The sequence below is a fragment of the Urocitellus parryii genome, chromosome 1 (assembly GCF_045843805.1).
Source record: "Urocitellus parryii isolate mUroPar1 chromosome 1, mUroPar1.hap1, whole genome shotgun sequence".
NCBI classification, from domain to species: domain Eukaryota; kingdom Metazoa; phylum Chordata; class Mammalia; order Rodentia; family Sciuridae; genus Urocitellus; species Urocitellus parryii.
Genome location: NC_135531.1, coordinates 255,048,953 through 255,067,709, shown reverse-complemented (window position 1 = coordinate 255,067,709; position 18,757 = coordinate 255,048,953). Strand labels below are relative to the sequence as shown.

The window sequence follows — 18,757 nt, the reverse complement described above, 5'->3', positions numbered from 1 at the left end:
TAAGGATTGGCTAGCTTCACTTGGCAATGGTATCTAGGAGATAACTAGGATCTAGACTTCAAAGTCTTTAAGGGGAGTCTCAGCCTGAAACTCTACAGATTTGTATTGTAAAGACTCCCACTTTGGATCACGGGCCTGTAAAGCACACAGCAGCAACAAGAAAAGTCATGACCAAAGACCTGTCCAACAGCTTCCACAGATTTCCACAAGCTTTTTAAATATTTAGTCAATTTATTACAGTTGCCATTAGCCCCAGCTCCTTGGGGACCTTGCCCCACAAAATAAAATGTTTGACTCAAGGGCTGGGTTGTGGCTCAGAGGTAGAGTGCTCACTTAGTATGCATGAGGCACTGAGTTCAATCCTCAGCACCATATAAAAATAAAATAAAGGTATTGTGTCCACCTATAACTAAAAAAATATTTAAAAAACAGGTCTAGCTGATAGCAAAATGAACAGTGGGGAACCCATTGTTGAGAAGCTAACTCTAGACTTCAGCCAGGTAGTTTTAAGGTCTGCAGTTGTATTTCAAAGACAGACAGATAATGTTATACCTCATCAGCCCCTGGGAGACCATGAGAAGCTTGTGAAAGATGGCCTCAAAGAAGCTGTCAGACTTCCCATCCTTTAAAGCTTTAGGAGAATGCAATGCTCTGTGTGCTAGCTTTCCATTGCTATAACAAAATAACTTAAAGGAGGAAAAGTCTATTTTGACTCATGGTTTCAAAGGTTTCAATCAATGGTCAGCTGGTGCCATTGCTTTTAGGCTTATGGTGAGACCAAACATCATGACAGAAGTGCATGGCAGAGGAAAGTTGCTCACCACATGGCTACCAGGAAGTGCAGAGAGAGAAAGGGCCTAGGTTCCCAATATGCCTTTTCAAAGACATGCCCCCAGTGACCTACTTCATCTAAGCCCCACCTCCTATAGTTTCCACTATCTCCCAAGAGTCCATTCAGCTATGAATGCATCAGTGGATTAATCCATTAATGAGGATAGAACCCTCATGATCCAATCATTCCCAAAAGCCTCACCTCTGAACACTGCTACGTTGGGGACCAAGCCTTCAACACAGAGCCTCTTGGAAACATTGCAGACCCAAACCATAACACTCTGCCAAGACTCAGATTAACCTTTCATGGTCTATGAGGATATGTGCAAGGCTGTCGGTGTGCTTGAGTGGAGCCATACCCCTAAGGGCCTCACATGAATTCTACCTTATAAATCTGATATGAAAACAAATTTTGGAGTCATGTACCTGTTCACTTGCAGAAGGTAAAAAGAGACCATTTGCTCAACCAGTAGAGGGAACCAGGGAGGTTAGAAATTCCGGCCTACAGGGCTGGGGCTGGGGCTCAGTGGTAAAGTACTTGCCTAGCACACGTGAGGCACTGGGTTTGATCCTCAGCACCACATAAATAAAATAAAGATATTGTATCCATCTATATAACTAAAACAATATATTTTTAAAAAATAATTCTGGTCTACCAATCATCTGCTTATTAGCCTAAAAACAGTATGGTAACCAACCCAGTGTAATTAGTACTCTTTCCCACCTCCAAGATAAGGAAATCAATGTATGGATTATAGAAATAATGGATACCTAATAATAATAGCGTAGAGTGGTTGTGAACACTAACTTAAATATTAATCTATCATAGTCTGAAATGAGGCACATGTTCATCAAGTTCATTATTTTGTTTGAGATTTCCTTATCCAAGATATATTTTTTGAAAATTTACTATCAAATATAAATTCAGATGCTGAATAGTGATAAGTAGACAAGGTCCATACTCAGAAGTCTCCATGTTAGTAGTGAAGACAGACACACAAGAGATATATATTCACCGATTATGATAAATGCTAACAAGGAAAATCATTTATTACACTAGACATAATGAAAAAAAAGTAATATACTTATATAACTAATGCATCTTTGAAGATCACAAGTAGCAAAGAGGACAAGTTGTATTTATTTTTACAGAAAAATATATCAAAAGATTTTTTCAACTCCAGGATATTTGACTTCTTTTCCTACTTTTTGTTTATTGATATTCCCTGCTGAAATGTTCTCATACTCTCTTTAGACATGATTTTTTTTCTTTGCTTTTATATGTTCTTGATATTAATACTTATATATTACATATGTATTATATATTAAATATGTATTATATATGTATATTAAACCAGCATCATAGCTGGTTTAAAGTCTTTGTCTAGTAAATCCAACATTTAGATCCCTCAGGGACATTTTCTATTGACTGGGTTTTTAAAATATTTGCCGAAGTATGGCTGGCTGGGCAAAATAGCAGCGGGGGGGGGGGGGTTGACAAACAACTTGTGTACCTTGATACAGCAGGAGTGGAAGCCGTTAACTGTAGGACAGGAGCTGTATTTATACATTCCACACAGCTTATCTTAATTAGCATAAACTAGATACAGCAGTCAACCAATCAGGAATCTCCACACTTAATGGCTCGATTTTGTTACTTCACAAACCACTCCCTCTGGCATTTTGCCAGGCGCCATCCAGACTTGTTTACAGACTCTAACATTTCTCTGGCAAAATGCCAGGCACCATCCTGACTTGTTTACAGACTCTAACAAATATTTATTTTTTAGTTTTAGGTAAACACAGTATCTTTATTTTTTATTTTTATGTGGTATTAAGAATCAAACCCAGTGCCTCATTCAGGCCAGGCAAGCACTCTACCACTAAGCCACAACCCCAGTTTATTGTTTTTTGTTTTCCTGTATATGGTTATACTTTTATTTCAAAATTTATTAGAAACTGGGAGTCAGATTTACCCCACCCTCAGGGGTTATTATTATTGCTGTTTGGTTGTTGCTATTTTTTTAACCAAACAGAATTTTACTTTTTATTTATATACCAGCAATGTGTTTTTTATTGATCAGTAAGTGGGTGGCTTTTAAGGACTCATACTCTTTTCTTATATATAAGGGACTCTCAATTAGATATTAGGTGTTGCTGCTGAGGGTCACTTTCCTGAACTAATTCTATAAAGCCTTTATTCCCCATACTGTGCAGCCACCGAAGTCACTGTTTATTTTGCTTAGTAGTCAGCTAATAGTCAGAGATATCCTTAAATGCCTTGAATCAATAAACATTCTATTATTTGCTAAGGAGTTCTGTGTATGAGGACATGCCCTCAACACAACTCAGCCTTTCTGCTTGTGCAAGGCTTTTAGTCAATCAGGAGTGAGACACTGAGGCCCTCTCAAGTTCCCCTGAGCATGCTTTCAACTTTACAAGTGTACATTTGTGCAAACTTTTAGATTCCCCAGAAATACATCAGAGCTTTTCAAAGTCCCTGTGGACAGATTTTCCACTTTCATTTTGACCAGGCTCTTGTCTGCCCCACTTGCTGTCATAGTTGTTGGCAGCTATGATATTAAACAAATGCCACCAAAAAAAAAAAAAAAGTCAAAAAACCATGGAGTTTTCAGTAGAGTTAACTCCACCTAAGGATTTAGAAAAAAAAAAAAAAAAAAAAAAAGACAATTCCCCTCAAATGGGATTTGCAGGTCAAATATTTTCAACGTTCTGGGGATAGAACTTTTTCAGGAGCCCCAGAGTGTCTACTGCCTCTGGTGACTGAATGGCCACTGGTTTTCCCAGATACTGTGATTCCAAGATTGCTGGTTTTCAAGGATACAGTACAGGTGGACAATGTAGTGAGAGCAACACAAGTTAAAATGCCACAAAGCCCACTATTGTGAGACTCAGCAATTTTCTCACATCAACACTCCTTAGATTATTGATCTAGAAATTAACTTTGGTTAAGTTTGGTTAATTCCAAGAGTTCTAAAATGTTGGTTTCAACCATTGTTGCTAGTTTTGATGTTATGGAGAGGTAGACTCACAGAGGTCCTCATCCTATCATTCTGGAGGCCCCAGCCTTTTGGGGAATACATTAAGCATGAAATGGTGTTTAAGACTAATTTAATGGCCACAGGAATGGAGACAATCAATGTGGGAGAAATTTTTTTCTTTTTTACAGCTTTATCAAGGTACTGTTGACATACCACAGAACTTACCCAATTTAAATATAATTTAATGAGGGTTAGTACTTTAATGATTAAATTTTATGGGGTACAAAGTGTTATTTTGATTCCATATATACATTGTGGAATGATCTGACTAAGCAGCATAACCATCATCTCAAGTATTCATTCTTTCTGAAATTATTTGAAATAAACAGTGAACTTTCTGTGATAGGAACACCAGAACTTATTCCTAATTATGCCTTTGTAACTGTTGATCAATGTCTCCCCTTTTCCTTCCAATCAGACAAAAGGAAGTATGGTAGTACTCTTGAGTTCAAATTAAGATTCCACACATGGTGAGATCATGCAGTGATTTGTCTCTCTTTGCCTGCATTATTTCATGTAATGTTCTCTAGGTTCACTCATGTTACAAATGACAGAATTTCCTGGTTTGTTTTCTAACTGAACAGTATTACATTGTGTGTATATGCCACATTTTAAAATTCATTTGTCAGTTGATGGACTCTTAAGCTGTTTCAGTGTAGCAGAAATTTTAAGTAAATATTCTGTATAACTTTGTGCTAGAATATGGTGCCAAGAAATAAGGCAGAAATGATACCATGCCTACTGTTATTTTCTTCCTGACTAAACTGCATTGTGTTCATTTGAAGGATGAGGCGATTCCTTTTCACCTATATTTCCAGTTCAAAGGAGCTCACAAAAATCTCAACTGAAAAACTAAATTTCTGATCAATGTACCACTGGTCCTCAGGAAGTCACTTTTGTATTGTGGCAAGATGGATAAGTAAGTCTATGTAACAATTCATCCTGGTGCTCAAAACCAACACAGGAGAAACTGTTCATAATACAACCTTTCCAGATGATGCTCAGAAATACTTTGCACTGGGTCTCCCATGCAGGAAAGTTGAGGAATTTGTCTGTGCTGAACAGCAGGATCCCATGAGTGTTCTATGAGTTTATTAACTATCTTTTTTTAAATTTTTGTTTTTAGTTATAGATGGACACAATACCTTTATTTTTATGTGTTGCTGAGGATCAAACCCAGTGCCTCACACATTCAAGGGAAGCACTGAGCCACAACCCCAGCCCCTATTAATGATCTGTTGAAGGCACAATTATGTTGCAACTCCACTGACTTACTGTTAAGTCAGCTTTTTGTTTGTGTTAACCAGATACAGGCTACTTATGAGGAAAAGAGGTCTATTTAGCTCCAATTTTGAAGACTCACAGTTCAAATGGCATAGCACGGGCTCAACTGAGGGCCTCTCCACAGCTGCATCACCTCATGTCAGCCAGCAATGGCAGAGGGGTGTAGATTAAGATTACTTCTCCAACAAGGGAGAAAAGTGTGATAAACTGAGCTTACTTCCTTTATACTCTCTAGCAAGAACTATCTCATACTCCCAGTGACCAAAGGACCTCCCACTAGGGCCCCACCTCCCAATATCACCACCCTGGGAACCAAGCCTCCAATCACATGAACTTATAGGGGCCAAATTAAACCATATACACAATAGCACTTAACCACTACTTAAATTTCCTTTCATTCCTAACAGTGTATGAGGGTGAACAATTAAGGTCCTGTTTGGGTGATGCTTGGATCCTCGGTACCCACCATAGGGCCAGGCCTGTAGAAGGGGTAGAAGTAATAATTGTTAAATGTATGAATAAACTATTGTTTTGTGTATGATTGGTTTGGTGATAAATGTAAATTATAATTCTCAGTCACACCTGTCACAATGGTTTGTAAAAAGTCTATTTGTGGATAACCTCTAGGTGTGCCCCCATTTCAATGGATTATAAGCTTTTCCCCTAACATAAGAACCGACACTGGATATCTTCTGTCACCACATTTATTCAAACTGACATCACATGGCTTCTGTTAAGATACACTGAGAACACAGAATTCCCAAAAACGCATAGATTACAAAGAAACATCAGACAAACTCAAACCAAGGAATATTCCACAAAGAAACCAGTTCATCTTCAAAATGCCATGCTATTAATACAGAGAAAGGCTGAAGAACTGCTCCATACTGAAAGAAACTAAAGAACCATGAAGTTTTCAATCCTGAATCAAATCCAGGACCTACAGAGGACATTTTGGGACAATCTGTAAAATCTGAATAAGGTCTGTAGAGTAGATGGTTATATCAGATCAATGTTGATTTCCTAATTTTGATGGTATGTATTGTAAGTATGTAGGAGAGTAACTTAAAATAAAAAGAGTGTTCACCACAACTAGTACACCATGAACACTTTCTGGTTCTGTGGCATATGTGGATTAGAATATGCAACTTGGATATGATTATCAAATTTCAGTTACCTGTAAGCAATCCATCATGAAAGGATTGAGGACATGGGGTAATATATTGACACTGAAAATTCAAATTCACTGAGCACAGGGAAAAAAAATGACCAAATGGTCAGTAAAAGAAGCATAGAGCATTGAAATGTGGGATAAAAATCACTCAAAAAAGCAACTGTCAAATCTGGGCTTGGATTTGGTGATTAATCAATTATAACAAATATTAAGAGGCATAAAGGGAACAGCTAACCTCATATCTAATGGACTTATCATAATTGTTATCAGGAGACCATTACTGGCTTCATTGAAAACTAACTCTTAATACTATATAGTAATAGAAAGAAACAAAATAGAGACACATGCTATAACACAGATGAGCCTCAAAAATATCAGGGTAAATGAAAGAAGGCAGACACAAAAGACTACATATGGTTCCATTTATATGAAATGTCCAGAAAAAGCAAAACTATAAAGACAGAAATTAGAATAGTGGTGGCCTAAAACTGGGGGTGTGAAGGGGAGATTAACTATAAACTATATCTCGATTTTCTCATCTAATAGTAATAATTATAGCATCTCAATAAGGGTTCTTTAAAGAGCGAATGAGATAATACAGGTAAAGCTTAGAACAATGAGCTGCACTGAGGAAAGGCTCAAGATGTATGCACAGCTTGAGAATCTGAAAAATAAATTTCTTTCCAGGCTTATTTAAAAGTGTATTAAAATAAATAAACTAGAAAGAAATTTATCACAACATGAATACAATAAATTAAAAACACAGAAGAAAGTATAATAAAGATTCAGCAACAAAAAATCCTAGACCTATTCCTTAAGATAAATAGCTTAAAATATTTTGGGAGAACTTTTAAAATACACATATATAAGGAATAAGAGCAAAGGAAAACATACTAAATTATCTTGTAATTCTGGATATTAGAATAAGGATAAGGACAAGGAAATACTGAGACTTGTACCTAGTCTCCTTTCCTTCCCTACATCTTCTTAAGTTGACATTTTGGCATGTAATTTCACAATTACAAGATTTTTCGGTATTTTCTACACATGAAAGTCTTTACTGAAAGACTTAAGACAGTAATTTTTTTTTAACTGGGGCCAAAAGCATCTACCTCACTGACATATGTACATTGTCTTTTATAATATAGGCTATGGTATTGGAGGCACTAAATTTTTCCCTTCCCAGTAGGCGTCAAACAATAAACATAAAATGACTCCTGAACTCAATCCTATTCATGAGCACTTTCAATACAGGTAAACAGAGAGAAAAGTTGCTAATCCACCATTCTATCAGATAAATAAATGGTTGTTTAATTTTAATCCTTTGAAATAATCACTATTTTGAATATAATCTGTGTATCTTTGGTTAACTATTTTCTCACCAGCATCAACATTTATAATCTCTTATTTAATATCTCTCAGACCATTTATAAAAAGTACTTCTGTTTTAATTGTTCTCTGATTCTTTAAGTTTTTCCAGAAAGGCTTCTAATATGAGGAGAGAGTAGACACAAATTTCAATATTTAATAAATTTTATCTTGATAACTTCAAAAACAAGTTTACACTTTAAATTGCATTATAAAAAATACATTAGTCTTCACATTAGTTTTACATGGAAATATATAATTATTTGAATATTTAAATATAGCTTTTCTTTAAGCAAAAAAAAAGTGTTACTCAGAGCCCTAGTTACATAAATAATTTAAATGCACAAATGCAAAAACACACATTACACAATATTGTCCACATACTGTATAACTCAGGACAATTACAATAAAAATCTATGCAAGATACTGAAAAAGGACAAGATTGATAAAATATTCATTATGGTTGTAATTTGACTCTTTACTATGAAAAGAATATAATGCATTCGTGACTACACAAAATCACCAATTGTTTTATATAATCTGCAAATTAAGCCAACATTTATTTAGACAAAGGGGCACATCTTGTATCCTATCAAATTCTGAAAGCAATTCATTTCCAATTTAACTCAAGTAATAATTTTTACAATATCAAGTTTTCAAGCTTGCCTAAAATAATGATGGTTATAATAAGAACTTAGTAAATACTTCCAAGATGTTAAACAAAATCATCAGTGTTGTAGTGTTTATACTTTTGTTAATGTATATTTTAAATAAAAACCTTTTGACTTTTGTCCCTTGAAATGGTACTTAGACTAGCTTCTAATGTGTAAAAGGTAGTAACATTTTTTTTAACTTTTATTCTTGATCACTTGCCTCTCCCTATGATGTAATCACAACAGATACAATTTGTCATATTTACGTCGCACATTATTTCCACATGAATTCTTGCTTTTAAACTTACACTCAAAGAATGTCTATTGATAGTACCTAAGGGAGCAAAGTGTCTATTCCATAAAGAAAAAAGACATCAGTACCCAATCTGAGTATTTTCACATATTGGCTGTTTGTTTACTTCCTAATCAGTAGGACAGAGCTTTCTTTCTAAATTAAATTTGGAGGATGATTGTGAACTAGAGGCCCACAGTGATATTTTAAGAAAGGAAATTAAAATGTTTGTATATAAAGAGGCAAGGTTGAAGAAATGCTATATATGTTGCTTTGCAACGAAAAGATACACCACATTTGTCCACTTTTTTCAACATAATTATGTTTTAAATTTAGAAGTAAAGAAATTACATCAAAACACCATCATAACACACCCACAGGTTAAATAATGGCCCCTGAAACAAAACCACATTTATAGTTCATTAATTCTAAGGTAACACATTTTTTAATCTCTGAAATCAAGACACATCTTAACACTGACTCTAGTTTCAATAAAATATAGTAGTTACACAATATAGGTGAAATCATGTTTCCCCTTAACATCAATGACTGAAAGAGATTCAGGATCTTGGCTTAATAGGATAACTGGATTCATCTGTTCCAGCTTAACCAATGTTCCTGAATAAAGGATATGAATATGCTCAAGTATCCTAGACTTATGCTGTGTATCTTCACATCTTTTAATCTATTAAAATCAGTTAAAGATAAACTATCAAATCAATTATCTAATTAGATAGTGTAGGATAATTGATTTGATAATTTAAGATAAACTGATGTACTAGTTTTTCACTTGCAAATGGGCCTCCATTTAGGTTACCAGTTTTATTCAATTTTTTGAAATATTAAGTAATTTACTAAAGCAAATAATTAATGGCCTCCCCAAATAATATTAACAAGCCAATAATTTCAGTTCAAGTTATTAAAAGTGGTAGGTAGTAATGTATAAGATATTTTAAAGGGATAGGCCATAAAATTAACTAGTTTTTATATCAAACCACCAACCTTTTATGTAAAAGGGAGTAAAGGTGGTTAAAAAGCCTAATCACGCTAGTAAAATTTTTTCCCCTTAAGATCTAATAATGCTAAAGAGGAGACTATGAGTCCATATCCAAATGAGGAAAGTTACAGACTTGCAGATCCAATTTAAATGAAGCAGAAGGAATTTGTATTGTATCTATAAAATCACCAGGCACTTTTTAAAACTGAAGATTATTGAATCTCATTCTCCGGAATGCTTTTAAGAGAAAGATAAATTATATTTTGTGATAGTTTTAAGTCACCCCTGTTTAAAAGCTGAGATAACTCATTATAGTTCCTTCTAATTATCCAGTTAGAATACTGTATTGACAATGCTTCTCTGATATAGAATGTAAGTATTTATGCATTTGTCTCAATTTTTTAAAAGAAGATGGCATTAATAAGTTTTTTATGTTCATTCTCCTAATGTTATAACTTTCTTGCACAAGAAAGATCATAAAAAAAATAAATAAGAAGGACATAATTGAGGGACAAAATTCTATATACTGCGCTAAATTATATCATGACAAATTAAGATGAAGCTCTTCTACAGAAAATGTTGGACAAAAGTTGCTTCTGAATCTTTAAAATAAAAAAAAGGACCCTAAACACTAATTTTAAATGAATATAAAAGTTCTGAAAAATAATATCTATAGCAAAATAGTTTAAGGTTAGTTTTCCCACCAAAGTTGGGAAAGCTATGTGCACTGAAGTACCAAATGTATTTTAATTGAAGTACTGAATCCTCAACTAGACGTAACACAAAAATTTCTATTTTACCTCATTACTTTTCATTTTGCTTGCAAGCCGAGTCACCATTCTATCAGAATCTGGTATGTAACACGAACTTCTCAAATCATATTCTCTAACAGGTATAGGCCTTTTCTTTTTGCGGCGATTCCTTCTCTTAGCCTTCTTTCTTCCTACAGCACTTCTTCCTACAGCACTTCTTCCTACAGCACTTCTTCTTCCTACAGCACGTCTTCTTCCTACAGCACGTCTTCCTACAGCACGGGAAGTGTGCTGCGCAGGCTGCTCCAGAGGACTCACGATAGCCCTTAACTTCTCTTTAGCACCAGCTGGTGTAACTGAGGTGTCCGAAGGTGTTTGAGTTGATTTATCCATCTCCTTTAGCCTACTGGCACCTGATTTTTTCTTCTTAAGATGCATTCTAAATAAAGTGGCCCTGGATTGGTACCTACGACGCAGAAAAGCAGAGTATTTTGAAATATATTTTCTTATTATGTCATTTGCTTTGGTCCGAATCCAAACTGACCATTTTTCTGAAGCTGTTCTGGCATTCTGACGGAGAATAACTGCTTTAAACACCTTTTTGGGAAAGCTTGGGTTTCTCATAACATTCTTTCTTTGAATTTTCTTTTTCCTTTTACTTTCAAAAAACTCATATTTAACTGGTTTTGGAGAGATTTTGGCAACATCACGACTTAAAAGAGTTAGCTGGAAACTACCTTCCTCTGGAAACTCACTAGCATTTACAACCTCTGAAGTTTCTAGAAATGTAGAAGATTCACTGGTCCTACAACGTGACCTCAATTCATATCTTGCTGGTATTATCATTTGAGATATTGAAACATGGTTTTGTACAGCATCATTGTCTCCCTCACTAAAGTTTAAGTCACTCTCATGATGAATGTGACATTTACAACATATGTCAGACTCTGATATTACCACGTTTGATGGAAAATTATTTACAATTTTCAGAAGTGATGGGCAATTATGGTTACTCTGTTTATATTTGCACAGAAACTGTAGATCATTATCACAAACACAATGGTTCGCTTTAGGTGAGTCGCAGGATTCATCTTCCTTCGGTTTAATATTTATAGAAGTAAGAATACGAATTACAGGTTTGGATTGTCCAGGCTCCAAAACTTTAATTTGTGATCCGGGCAATTCAACTGTTCCAATTTTGATGATTCTTTTCTCTTTTCCGTCACTCTGCACACACTTTTTTTTTGGTGATTCTACCTCTAGTCTAACTATTTTTCTTTTCTTCAATGGGTAACTTATAAAACTGGTTTGAGTTCCATGGCTAACTTTTTCTATCTGGCTCTGAGAAGCCACAAACAAATTCTGTTTAGAAAGAAGCCTCTCTGCTAGAGGATAATGACAGTTTGGTTTCTCTACAGCCACTACACAGTCATCAAAGTCTGAAAATCCACCTGCAATATCTTCAAAACTTGACACAGTTTGAACGGATGCAGTGGTTTGATTAAAGATAGGCCAGGCAATGTGTCTTTCTTTATACAAAGTAATGATTTGGGTCTTAGCTTCATTATTAAAGTAACAGCGGAAATGACCTTCCTTAAAATCCTTCATAAGGGCATTAATTTTTGAGTGATTTTCTCTTATTATTCGAGACCACTTTCTTCCCAGAGATGAAGGAAGTATCTGTGATAAGGCCTCAATAACTGGTGCATCAAGATCATCCATGACCTTGTCTTTTCCCAGGTTCCTTCCAGAACCAGTCTTGGGGGCAGAGCCTGATTGGGAATCACGACTCTTTTCTCCTAAGTCAAAAGTTACCCTCTTAACTGGGCGTTTTTTAACAGCTTCTCCAGGCTGGTTAGAGTCAGAATGATGAGAGGGATCACACTGAAAACCCCTCTCAAAACAAGATTTACAACTTTCTTGATCTCTACGTTTTTTTAAAGCACTTTTTCTAACTGTCGTTTGACGGATCACGGATGTAGAAGAGGAAGTAGAGCCCGTTGCAGAAACATTAGACTCACAGCTTTTATCTTTTTGATCTTTCCAAAGGATGTCTTCCTTGTCAGTTTGCTGTACTTGATGAGTCACTGATTGAGTACTGCTTTCCAAATTAAAATTTCTTTCAGTACGATTATATTCACAACTCTTATCTTCTGAGTCAATACTTCTATCAGGTCCTTGTGACTGGTAAGTCATGGACTGATCAGAGGCATCACCACTAAAATCTATTTCATTACCACAAGACTGACAAGTTGAGTCTCCCAGAATAATATAGTCATTCTTCCGGTTTATTATTTTGAAAGACTTCTTGGGTTGGCTTGCCACTGAGTGAGAAGAGGCTTCCAAAACACTTCTTAGTTGAGAACCACAGTAGTTACAGTAGTTATTTCCAACGTCAATGGACTCTGTATTTATACAGCTGGTTTCTGGGATAGTCATGGGAGGTGGGTCAGTCACTAACTCAAGAGGAACATTAGAATCAGATATTACTTCACGGTCACAATCACTATCACTGGCCATCACATCCACAAACACCACTGGTGGAGAATCTGATTCTCCATCTGACGTTTGGGATGATGAGTTAACTACTATTTGAAAAGACACATCAGAATCAGACATCATTTCAGAATCACTTGGTTCGCTGGACTTTTCTTCCATGCCAAGCAGCTCTCTCTTCTGAAAGGTTGTTTCTTTGTAAGTCATTTGAGACGGGTCAACTTCTGACTGCAGATGAACACCAGAATCACATCTTATTTCAGAACAACAGGGTGTGTAGTTGTTATCTTCTAGGTCATTTTGATCCTCCTTTTGCAAGTTTATTTCTTTGACAGACACATGAGATTGATCTGCTACAAACTGAACAGGAACATCAGAATCATAACATGCCTCACAATCAACCAGTTTATAGCTCTTATCTTCCAGGTAAATATGGTCTTCCTTCAGATTGATTTCTGTGATAGATTTTTGCAACTGGCCAGCCACTGACTGACAAGAATCACTGGAATCAAAACGTATTTCAGGACCACAAGGATCACTGTTCTTAACTTCCAAATTAGCAGGCCTCTCTTCCAAAATTTGTGGTCCCTGAATCACTGATTGAAAGGGGATATTTGAAACATAAATTATTCTAGAACCACAAGGTTCATAGCCCTTATCATCCAGACAAACATGTCCTTCTCTTGAAAGATTTATTTCTTTAGCAGGCTCTTGAATTTTAGTCACAGACTGAAGAGTTTTGTCAGAATCAAAATTTATTTTCTTTTCTGTCACTCTGTCACTAGGAGTAACAATTTTATCTCCAAAGTCAACATGTTCTTTCCAAAGGTTGATCCCTGGAACTACTTCTTCAGTTTGGTCAGCTACTGGCTTAAGTACATCAGAATCATATGTAGTTTTAAAACTGTTGGCTTCATCCCTCTTATCTTCCATGTCAATGTCTTCATCCTTCCAATGACTTATTTCTTTAACAGTTTCCCCGAGCTGGTCAGCCACTGATTGAAGAGAGTCATCAGAATCAAAACTTACTTCAGAATCACAAGACTGACTGTGCTTGCCTTCTACTTCAAAGTGCTCTGGCTCTACAGTAGTTATTTGAGGTCGACTGACTACTTCCTGAACCAAGAAATCAGAATCCAAACTTCTTTCAGAATTATATTGACTATTCTTACTTTCCAAATACATTTGATCTTCACTCGCAAGGTTTACTTGTTTAATAGCTACTTCAGGTGGGTTAGCTGTAGACTGAAGAGAAATATCAGTATTATGCACTGCCTTTGAACCACTAGGTTCATCAATCTTATTTTCCAGGTGCATAGTCTCTTCCTTCCATTGGTTTGTGCTCTTAATTACTTCAGGACGTTTAGGTAGTGTCTGAAGAGGGTCAACAGGATTGAAATGTATTTTAGAAGTACTAGGTTTGCTACCTTCATCTTTCAGATCAACATGTTTTTCCTTCAAAAGGGCCAGATGAGGTTGGTCAGTGATTGAATGAAGAGAGGCATCAATATTCACATTTATTCCAAAACCTTTAAGTACAGTACTTCGACCTTCTGGCTTAACATGATCCTTCCCCAAAATAGCTGACTGAGGTTTTTCAGCTATTGACTGAGGAAGGATCTCAGAACTGAAAAGTAGTTCAGAATCACCATGATAATGACTCTTTTCTACAATATGCTTCCTTTTCTCTTTTCTTTTAACAGCTACTTGAGGTTCTGCCATAGGATAATGAGGAATATCAGAATCTGAATTTATTTCAGAATCAGTAAGTTCAGCATTTTTATCTTGGAATTCAGCATACTTTTCTTTTTGAAGCCATATATTTTTAACAACTACTGTGGGTTTCCGAATCACTGACTGAAGAGGGATATCAGAATCCAATCTTGTTTCAGAAGCACTTAATTCATTAGTCTTATTTTCAAAGGGTACATGCACTTCTTTCTCAAAGTTTATGTCTTTAAAGGGATCTTCAGAATGTCCAGTCATTGAAGGAAAAATGGTATGATAAGCCAAACTTAATTCAGAATCAGCAGGCTCATTTTCCTTATTTTTAAAGAGTACCTGCTCTTCTCTTTGAGGATTTAGCTTTTTATCAGCTACTTCAGGAGGATTAGTCACTGAATGAAGAGGGGCATAAGAATCCAAATTTATTTCAGAATCAATGAGTTTGTCATTCTTCCTTTCTAAATGTACGTATTCTTCTTCCTGAATGATTACTTCTTTAACAGCTACTTCAGGATGATCATTTCCTGAATGAAGGGGAATATCAGAATCAAAAGTTATTTCAGAAATACAAGATTCATTACTTTTATTTTCCAGATCAACAGGTTCCTCCTCACCAACAGCTACTTCAGGTTGGTCAACTACTGAGCAATCAGGAATATCAGAATCAAAAGTTATGTCAGAACTATTTGACTCACAGCTCTCATCTTCCAGGTTAATGTGATCTTCTTTTATTCTTTCAACATCCAGCTGAGACCGCTCAGTAACTGACAGAAGAGGGGAATCGGAATCAAATGTCAACTCAGAACTGGAGCACCCATAGCTCTTAACTTCCATGTCGACATTTAACTCTTTAAGATTTACTTCACCCAAAGCCCCTTGAGGTTGATCATTAGCTGACTGATAAAAAAAAGCATGAGAATCGAAACTTAGATAAGAAATGCTAGATGGAATACTCTTATTATTCTCTAGGTCATTATCTACTTTCTGAGGGTTTACTTCTTTAACTGCTACTTGAGATTCATCAGCCACTAATTGAGCATCAGCATGAAAACCCATTTCAGGACCATGAGACTCACAGTTCATATCCACAAGGTCAGCATTCTTCGCTTTCAGAAGATTTTTTTCTTCAACAGCCCTCTGGGGTTCATCAGCCACTGTCTCAAGAGAAACACCACAATCAAGATGTGCTTTAGCATGACTGGGTTTACGTTTCTTATTTTTTAGGTGGACGTGTCTGTGTTTCAGTTTTTTTTCTTTGACAGTCATTTGAGGTCGGTCAACTACTAACTGAGGTGAAGCATCACAATCAAAACTTGATTCAGAACAACTGGATCCATAGCTTGCATCAACCAACCTAACATGAGCCTTCTTCCAAACTTGTTTTTCTGTAACAATCACTGAGGACTCATCAACCACTGACTCAAGTGAGAAAATGGAATCAGCACTTGATTCAGAGCTAGTCCATCCATAGTCCCTATCAACCAAACTAATGTGAACCTCCTGAGGAAGGTCTACTTCTTTCACAGGCTGTTGGCGGTACTTTTTAGCTGACTGAGGGAAGTCTTCATCATAATCAGAATTCATTTCAGAACCACTAGTATCATAGCTTTCATCAACCAGGCTAATACGTGCTGTATTCTGAAGACCTTCTTCTTTAACAATCACTTGTGATTGCCTGGTAACTGCCTGAAGAGAATCACTGCGATGAGAAATTTTTTCAGAAACACAAGATTTCTTATTCTTATGTGTTAAATCAGCATGTGTTTCCTCTAAAAGATTTATTTCTCTATCAGACATTTCAGATTGATCAGTCAGTGAATGACAGGAGGAATCACAATCAAAACTCATTTCAGAACCTCTAGATTCATAGTTCTCATCTTCTTGGTCAACTCGCTCTTCCTTCCAAAGGTTTAAGTCTTGGACAGCCTCTTGAGATTGATCAGCTGCTGACTGAAGAGGACCACAATCAAACTTCACTTCGGAACTCAGTGAGAACTTTTGTTTCAAAAATGATGACTTCTTAAAAACCAAATGCTCTTCTTCTTGGCTACAATCCATATTTGAAAGAAATTCGTCATGGTGCTTTGGAATGGCATCTCCAAAGACTCCTCTATCAGAAGGCTTGTCAGTTTTGTTCAGATTTCCTGCCAAGTTAGATGCTAATCTGGAAGAAGATTTAACTCTTACAGAATTTTCAGTACCCTTAAGTTCACAGAATTTAAAGCCAGGTGACAATTCACCCTGAGATTTTACTTCTTTCTGTAAAACCAACTTATCTGAATTTACACATAAAGGTTTCCTATTTGATTCTTTAGGATTCTTATATGAAACTGAAGTTCCTACAAGGGCTGATGGCACAGGATTTCTAGAGACCATGTCTAGCTGTTCAAGGTGTGTGTGAGCTTTGTTTGGGTCACATTTGCTAACTGAATCCAAGTGGACTGCTAGTGGTAACCTAGCAGTAGTAGTCGCAACTGGCCTATCATAAGACCTCTCAGGTAAACAACTGGCAGGAGCATTACAAATCACTGGGGGACGTACTGGATTTTTTCCACTATTTGTAGCTTGACCAATATCTACTGGATTTATTCTTTTCATACCACCACTCTCAATTTTAGGAACAAACTCCAAGGACTGCTGCTGTCCCTTCTCCAGTTTTTGAATAACTGATGGTCGAATTGATATCTCCCTTACAGGCTCCTGTGACTGATCACTAGGTTCAGAAGTCAACTCTTCAACAGAATCAGAACTCTCAGAGAGTGTTTCTTCTTCTATGGTTTCAGGAGTGTCCTGAGCATATTCTTCAGAAAAGAAATCTTCCAAATGAACCACTTCAGGTGATGCAGCATTCATAGACATCTCATTTTGTGTTCCTCTAAAAAAGAAAAAAAAGGAAAAAAAATAAAAATATGCAATAGTAAGCGTTATTTTCTTTCTACTCTAGGCAATTCTTAAAGGACAAAGAATCAAGGCAATTACACTAAACAGTATATTGCATGTGCTTCAGGGAAGTAATTGTTTAAAAGAAGTACCTATTTAATAAACAAAAATGGCTCCCTCACATGAGAAAGAAATGCAAATTAAACCACATCTCATTTTTTAGTCATTTATTAGAGAAGTAAATAGCAGAAAACTTGACACAAGTTACTTAACCTTATATGCCTCAGATTCCACCTCTAAAAAATGGAATAATATTATTTTTTCTCATGAGACCATTTTGAGGAGTAAATTAGCCATTATGTGTAAAGAGCATTTAAAAAGAAAAAAGCTGGCACATTTGCAAGGATTCACTAATGTCAACTATTATTAAATTATTGTTTTGACAAGGGTACTTCAATACACTGTTGGTAGGAATAGATAAGTTAACTTCAGATTAACCTTTTAACCTTTTCTGACTGGTAACCTTTACAAAGAGCAATGTAGGAATGTCAATTAAAATTTTAAGTGTATACTCCCTCTGATCTAGTAATTCCCCTACTGGTTTTCTCATGTGTTTAATTAATTAGGAATATATGAGTATTCACTCCTTATTTTAATTTCTGATAATAGCAAATGAACAGATCCACCTTTTGGGGGGAGGAGGTTTGCCAGGGACTGAACTAAGGGCACTCAACCACTGAGCCACATCCCCAGCCCTATTTTGTTATTTTATTTAGAGATAGGGTCTCACTGAGTTGCTTAGTGCCTCACTTTTGCTGAGGCTGGCTTTGATCTCAAGATCCTCTTGCCTCAGCTCCCCCAGCTGCTGGGATTACAGGCATGTGCCACCACACCCAGTCGATCCACCTTTTTCAAAATTTTGTAATTTATTTTTTTATTTGTTCTTTTCAGATTACATGACAGTAGAGTGTATTTTGACATATCATACATACATGGAGCATAACTTATTCTAATTAGGACCCCATTCTTGGTTGAACATGATGTGGAGTTACACTGCTCATTTATTCATATGTAAACATAAGAAAGTTATGTCTGATTCATTCTATTGTCTTTCCTATTCTCATCTCCCCTCCCTTCCCTTCATTCCCTTTGTCTAATCCAATGAACTTCTATTTTTCCCTCCGACCCCTTGTTGTGTTAGCATCCACATTTCAGAGAGAACATTTGGCCTTTGGTTTTTCTG

General features: G+C 36.1%; 1 protein-coding gene across 1 annotated transcript in view; it reads right to left on the bottom strand.

The window, feature by feature from the left end:
- Positions 1-5,867: 5,867 nt before the first annotated feature.
- Positions 5,868-18,757, bottom strand: part of Zdbf2 (zinc finger DBF-type containing 2) — a 42,441-nt gene continuing 29,551 nt past the window's right edge. Inside the window, 1 exon segment of the mRNA XM_077803378.1 lies at positions 5,868-17,509. Coding sequence (XP_077659504.1) covers positions 10,453-17,509 — 7,057 coding nt within the window. The 3' untranslated portion in view covers positions 5,868-10,452.